Source organism: Charadrius vociferus, unplaced genomic scaffold (genome assembly GCF_000708025.1).
Source record: "Charadrius vociferus isolate BGI_N301 unplaced genomic scaffold, ASM70802v2 scaffold308, whole genome shotgun sequence".
Taxonomy (NCBI): Eukaryota; Metazoa; Chordata; class Aves; order Charadriiformes; family Charadriidae; genus Charadrius; species Charadrius vociferus.
Genome location: NW_009649929.1, coordinates 302,168 through 309,440, shown reverse-complemented (window position 1 = coordinate 309,440; position 7,273 = coordinate 302,168). Strand labels below are relative to the sequence as shown.

At 40.6% G+C, this 7,273-nt stretch overlaps 1 protein-coding gene across 1 annotated transcript in view; it reads left to right on the top strand.

Moving 5' to 3' along the window:
• The window catches only part of BRF1 (BRF1, RNA polymerase III transcription initiation factor 90 kDa subunit), a 159,667-nt gene extending 152,722 nt beyond the window's left edge, over positions 1–6,945 (top strand). Inside the window, exons 16-18 of the mRNA XM_009891190.1 lie at positions 1,499–1,550; positions 4,530–4,698; positions 6,908–6,945. Coding sequence (XP_009889492.1) covers positions 1,499–1,550; positions 4,530–4,698; positions 6,908–6,945 — 259 coding nt within the window. The remainder of the gene's footprint in view (positions 1–1,498; positions 1,551–4,529; positions 4,699–6,907) is intronic.
• Positions 6,946–7,273: the final 328 nt, after the last annotated feature.

The window sequence follows — 7,273 nt, the reverse complement described above, 5'->3', positions numbered from 1 at the left end:
AGCCCAAACTGTTCTATGATTCTGTGAAAACTGTGCCATTCATGTTAGATATAGCAAAGAGAAGGCCAGGCACATAGGGAGGAGTGTGTCTATGCCTTCAGATACATTCTCTAAGCCCAAAAGTCCACCAGAATTTTTAAGTAATAGATAGTTTATGTGGGTCAAGAGTATCTCTTTCTTGAAATTTTTGATAATTGTGAAATATGACAAGAAGTAGCAGAACAATGTGTTCTGGATCCTTCAATGGTATAGCTCCTGGAGCATTCCCGTGGCTTCTTTTTGTTTAGATCTACTGTAAAGAGGCACCTTGAACTACACTGTTTGCCGAAATGCCTTTCAGGTCTTGCAAAGCATTTCAGAGATGACCAGTTTCTGAACGTTTTTGGAACTTAGCCAATATCTTGTGTTTTAATATTGTCTTCTCCATCAGAGATAATGATCTGAGTCTCCCCTGCTCATTCTCTGGGGTTTTGTTTTCTACTGCTGATTATTTGAAATAAATAAGTAAGTAAGAAAACAACCAGTATCTGTGTGTTAACAGGGAGGAATGACTAATAGAAAAATGAGAAGAAAGGTACTGCTTATCATAAAAGACTGTATCTCTGGAGACATAAATTGGTATTCATTAAGTTGTTTGCCTAGACTTAGTTAAAAGACATACTTGAGGAGCTGTCTGAGCAGTGTCGCAGTAGAAAGCAAGTCATCCTCTTCGTGACTGGATACATCTGGATGAGGAGGAGAGACCAGAAAGCAACACTAAATGATGGATTGAGAACAGCCTTCATGGCAGTAAGGAGACAACAGGCTATGAAATGTTTTTCAGAAAGAACAGTATTTAACACTTATCTGTAAGGTAATACTAATCCGTCTTTTTTCCCCAAATGTGGAGGTCTCTTTCGTATCTGATTCAGATTTTTTAAAAATGTTTATGTTCAAGTTCTGTCATTTCTCATTCAAGGTGTGCAGGGTCCCTTTGGTTTTGATGATGATTTCTGTAGCTGGAGGTTAGAATTTCACCTGTGATGATTATGATATCCTGCGTGTATAATCTTGCTGGTATCCTCAGTATATCATCAAATCCAGGGAAGCAGTTGCAAAGTGGTGCTGGGTAGTTCAGAGTGTGGCTCATTTTTGCCATGTCTGCATTCTTCCAAAAAATCAGTTGAGTATTTTGACTTTTGTAATATGTGACAAAACCACCTATTTCGAAGACCTTTGGGCTGAGCGGGTTCTGCAGATTGAGATGAGGTTTTGCTGCTGTGCTTGTTGACAGGCATCTTGTCTTATTATCCTGAAATGACACTTACAAGGCAATGTGTGTATTAATTATTGTGATGTCTGTGGCTCTGCGCTCTTTATCTTATATCATTAAAAAAGTAATTGCACAACATAACGCTAGCAAAGTGCTTTCACTGTTTGGAGAGTGAACACTGTGTCAAACTCCAGTGCGTGGTGTAACTTTTCCGATGTTGACCGTTTCTTCTTTCCTTCTTTGCAGATTAAGACCCTTGATTTCAACACAGCTTGCTAAAAAGGCTGCCATTGAAGAGGTATGTAAAGTCCAGCGCTTCTCTGAGTGAAACAGTTTGAGTTTGGAAATTCCCACAAGCCTTTCTCAGCCCGGCTCTGTTTATGTGGTAGATACAGGCAAAAGAGATGAGAGTCTTGTCTCTCTAATCAGACCAGGAGCTGGTTACTGCAAACGCTGCAAAGCTGAGATTGCCTGTTCACTAACCAAGATTTGCCCTTACTTATCCATCAGTAATATCAGCACAGCCTCGTAATGTCTGGTTAGACAGCAAAAAAGAGAAAACTTCCTGCAAGCATCTGAAAAGTTACATATCACACAAGTGGGTAGGAGGACTAGGAGAGGACAGAGCTCGTGCTGTTTCTCAGCACTTGGACCATCCCCATGGAGAAGGGGGACGATGCAAAACGCTGCTTGTGTGCAACCAGGGCTGACCCAGGGGAAGGGCTGGGCTTCTGCCGGAGACCGGTGAGGGAACACAAAGCGACAGCTTACCCTATATAGCATGTTACTCTTTGTTTGTTTGTTTGTTTAGTTTAAAAATACAACAGTACCATAGGAAAGTTAGTGCCACCACCAGAAACCCTCCTCGGGTGGCTTTGTGCACCTGTATTTTCTGCCGAAGGGATTGTGATTATTGTCAGAGTCACAGCGATAACTGCTTTCTTTCACTATTATTTTCACACTGTACAGAGTAGACATACACATTTTGTGTATGATAAAATAACTCTACTGCATATCTAAAAATTCTGTTCCAAGTATTTGTCCTTCTCCTTTTTCCCATGAACATGTGACACTGACACCCCTTTGAAAGTGAAACAGTTACCATGAGTGGTTTAACATGCTTTGGCAGATGCCCATCCATACGTAAACATAGATGCCAAACTGAAGTCCAGGATGTCTGGAAGTGAATTCAGGAAGTTCTATTTAAAGGTGTTGTTTGACTGCCTTATTTTTAAAATGACTGAAACCCATTGATTTTCAGAAACAGTTTGATATCCTGCCTGGGGAAATACATTTTCACTTCTTATGCTATGCTCATTAGAAAACTCTGCACATTTTTAGAAGTATAGCAGTCTGGAAGTGGACTTGATAATTAGAAGAAGGTCACATTTTAATTAGCATGGTGCAATTTTAAAAAATAATGACTCAATTATAGCGCCTTTATATTCACCCATTTTTTCAGAGCAGATGGATACTTTTAAGCATATAAATTGATATATGTTATGATGCTGATTCGTCTCAAACTGTTGGGTCTACTTCTGCTTATACCAAAACCCTAGATGGGCTCAATTTGATCACTCTAGAGGCAAAAGCAGTGGTAGGAAATATCAAATAAACTGGAGGGAAGTTCCTCTAAATAATATGATTAATTTGAGCATTAAAAAATCATGAAAACCTGTCTTTGAGTGATACGAATACCTAAATACTTGATTTTCTATTAAAATTAATGGGTGTCTTTTGCCCTATTAATGAGCTATTGGAGCAAACCCTTAGGTGACTTTGAAAAACTCAGGCAGATTCTTTAGGTTGACTGGCATGGTGTATAACAAGGAATAGCTTTGATGTTTGAATAATTAGACTGTCAACTTTCTGGTACAGGGACTTTCTCTTATGGTATATCTCTAAAGCGCCTGGAGTTACAGGGATTCTGGGAGTTACTGCATCCCAAGTAAATACATTTATAAATAAATAAATAAAAATACATTGCAATGCTGAATCAGAACTTATTGCCAATAGAATTGGAGAAGATGCAGCAGTACATAGTTGTGTACTGTAATTTAAAACCTAAAGCACAATAGGACTTTTCTTGTCGTAGGGACCAGAGAAGTTGGTGTTTCCTGGTCTCCTTTGGACCTTTCATCGTTAGGAGCACCTGACCACTGTCCTTCCAAAGGAAGTGGTCCCAGCCTTTTCCATCTCTTCTAGTAGGGGAGATGACTCTCTGTGCTGATAACTGCTAACTAGTGACAGGTACTGTTAAGCAATTTTGAGACAGGAATGATTACATGACAAAGCATTAATGGTTAATTTTTTATGTTCTTCAAGTTGCCACTGATAGGATGTCCTTTTTTGGGCCACAGGCTCTAGTGTACAAACCCCAAATAGTCCAAGTACAGAACAGAGGGGAAAAGCGCCCTGGTACAAAACTGGTGGAGATGAAGCTCCTGTGATGTTTCTTCCCTGGATGACAGAGGGAGATGGAACCCCAGACTGAGCCCGGGCTGTGCAGGGTTCCTGCCCCATTCACAGATAGGTCATCAGTAAACCAAAGACAGTATTACCTCCAAATTCACCTCTGTCTCCTGGCGGTGTTGTTCTTTCTCTCCCTCCCAGCTGTGTCCTGCCTAACCTTGGAGCAGCTGGGGAGGTGCACGTATGGAATGGGTCCCGTCAGTGATCAATTCCCAAGTTAGCGTTTGGGCATTGTTCTGATGAATTTCGTAGGTAATGTTACAGGTACTGGCATGTATTATCAACCAAGTGTTCTGCCATCACATTAAGTGCTGTCTAAAGAGTGCTATTTGTTCCACAGCTCATTGTGCCTCCAAATAAATCCAACCAGAGCTGTCAAAACTAATACATGTTGGGTTTTTACTGATCTGAAGGGTACATTTTTGCTATCATTAAAGTGTCAATAACGTTGTTATTGTGTAATAGGCCTGATGTGAGTCAAGCACAGTGAGGAAAAGGTTGTAAGTTTTCCCACAGAGCTCTGCTGAGGAGCCTTCACTCCCAGATTTCTCCTTACCTTGTGCTCGCAAGAGGATCCTTGTTCTGCTGTTTCACTTACCTGGAGATGAATTATGTGAAAACTGTGGATGTTTGTGCCTGACTTTCATTTGGGCAACATTTCACTGAGCAACTTTCAAGTCCTCTGGAAGAGCTAAGCCTCTACTAGCACTGGATGTGGGCTTCCCTATGTGGAAGCTGCTAACATTTTGTACAAATACTGAACAAAAGGAAGGGCTGTTCTACTGTCTCCTCTTCTTTTGTGCAGGTGACTTTTCCAAATACACAAGCAGAAACCCCTGACCTAGAAAAACCAGCAGCTGTGCTAGTGGAGAGTGGCCCGGTAGCTTACAACCCCGATGAAGAGGTGGAAGAAGAAGAAATAGAAGATGATGATGATCATTGCATGAGCGCCTTGCAGTTAATGGGAGGAAATGGTAAGCTGGGATGCTGTCTACTGGTGCTGTGGGGTTCATTGTAGCAGGGTTGAGGACAGACAGGGTTCCCCTGCTTGTCCCTGTCCTCCTGCAGCTCATGCCGTGCAGAGCTCCTGCTGCCTTTCTGGCATTGCCAATTCCTGTGGGAAAGCCTGGAGTCACCCTTGTCCAAAACCTGACCTTCTTTGAGACTCCTCCTGAGAAAACTTTGCATCTTGAGCTTTAGGCTAAGAGGACTTCTCAGGAACAAAGTGATGTTACACCTTCCTCAGAATTAGGTTTATTAATGTGGATCTGAGGAATTACGGGGTCAGTAGCCCTTTTGTCAGCAGTGCCTGGGGCTCGTTGCCTCCCGAGCCGAGGCACCCTGCTCTTGCCTGCCCCTTCAGCTGGGGCTGCAGCAACGTCCAGATTGACCATTAGCCCTGGGGACGTGGCTGTCCAGCTCTAAACGAAACGAACTGTCACACTCTATTTCTGGGGAAAGGGCGAGGAGGAAAGAGTTCTTCACCAAGTACAGAAATTGCATTGATAGCGTACAGTGTGCTCTGTGGTACACAAATGTGCACTAATTTCTTTGTGTTACCCAGCAAAGCCACTCATTTAATTAGGTTTCTTTGCTGGCAGGAAAAGGCAGTATCCTCTCTGCTGCGTTTTTTCCTAGCTGGACACATCCACATTTATCCTTTATTAAAAACTTCCCCTTAGAAGTTAAGCTTTGAAAATATACAAAAATATTTTTAAAATGAGAGCTGCTAATTATGGGTTGTGAAAAAGCAAGATGGGAGTAAGTTTCCTACTGAAATGTTATTTACTGTAAAAATCTTTCCGGTACTATTAATTTAGCTTTCCAGGACAATATGTATACATTTCACAAAAGAGTCTGTTACTTTTAAATTGATTTCTCCACTGGAAAATAATTGCTGAACCGTAGGAAAAACACTTTGTTGCCTGCATTTATTATTAGAATAATGTTCCCAAGAAAAGGCACCCATGTTGGGAAGGGTGGGTCTATGTTTATTAATAACCCCCCCCCAAAACCAGAATAAAGGTCACCGAGCTTTTTTTTCTTTGTAAATGTTACTATTTTTAAACCATTCTGAGAACATTCTGCTACTCCCTGTCTCGTCTGGACAACAGCTGAAAAATCAGCGTTTAAAAAAAAAATAAAAGGAAAGAAGTATTCCCAGAATTCAAACACAGGTGTGCAGAGCTGCTTAGCAGAACAAATAACTCCTTTCTAACTGCTTTCTTCATGGGATTTAGACCTGCCTGCCTGGAGTAACTGCAGGAATTACAGATGGCAAACTTCACCCATTCTACACAAATTATTATAGATTACACTTAATTCTGCTTCCGAGCATTGGCTTGACTCTTTGGATGAAATGTTGCACTGTATTGAATTTAGAATATAAAGGTTAACTTTACTGAATGCTGACATATAATAGCTATCCTTAGGTTTGACTACGCAACAGAAAATATCAGTTTCATTGCATTCAGAAGCACACAGAAGAGAAATTGGTGCATTGGAAACACACAGATGCCTTCTGACACACACATCACACAGTCTTTGCACTCGGCATTGTTTAAGAAAACAAAACTGGGTGAAAAAAACTGGGCAAAATTTTAAGTTGTTCCTCTAGGAGCAAGTAGATATGGGAAATGTGAGTCAGATGTGTTGGTCAGGATTTGCTGCACGACTCCTTTGATGTTGATGGGAACCCTGAGCTATCTCTGAACCATTGCAGTTTCAGCTTATAAATTCACAAATAATATAAACAAGACAGCTTTTTTCTTGGTGGCTATGTCTACTGAGAACCGTGCCCACTTGTACATGTATGCTGATGCTTATCAGCCTCTATGTTCCAAATTACATGTGACAATCAGGCTCGATCACCTTAACCTCTAAATTAAACCAAGTGTTTCACATATCCGTGTGCCAAGTATTCCTAAATGAGGCTCCAGTGACAAGTGAGAAGAGATATTTACACATACATGCTTACAAATAATTTTATTTCATTGAGGAAAGTGCATGCAAGAACTTTTTATTTAGCCCTAAGAAAATACATGATTCTTTTAAATGCTTGCTTAGGGCAAAACTTGCCATCCAGTTACACAGCAGGAAAACAACCTGAAACAACTTCTGTTGTATCTTCCATCTACCTGGAATATTTACATTTTTATATGCCTTTGTCTTTGTGTGTTTCAGATTATGGATGTGATATGGATGATGATGATGGGTATTAGTTCCATTTACTTCCAAAGGACGTGGACTGTGTGTTGTTCCCAGCAAATCTTCAGTCTTCAAACTGTATGAATAGTGAAAGAAGCTTTCTGTGGTCAGCAAATGTAATCGAACAATCCTTACTTTTGTAAAGCGAATTTTAGGTTGGCACTGACTCTGGTCAGTTTACATTGACCCATAACCCAGCAATAAAGTTTGGGTTTGTACTTGAATATTTTTTTTATGTTGATGGATCATAGTTTGAGGATGAAATTAACGGGAGTAATGTTTTCAGAGGACAAAAGAAAAGAGACAAAATAGACTGTGTATAAAGCATGTGTGGCTGAAAGC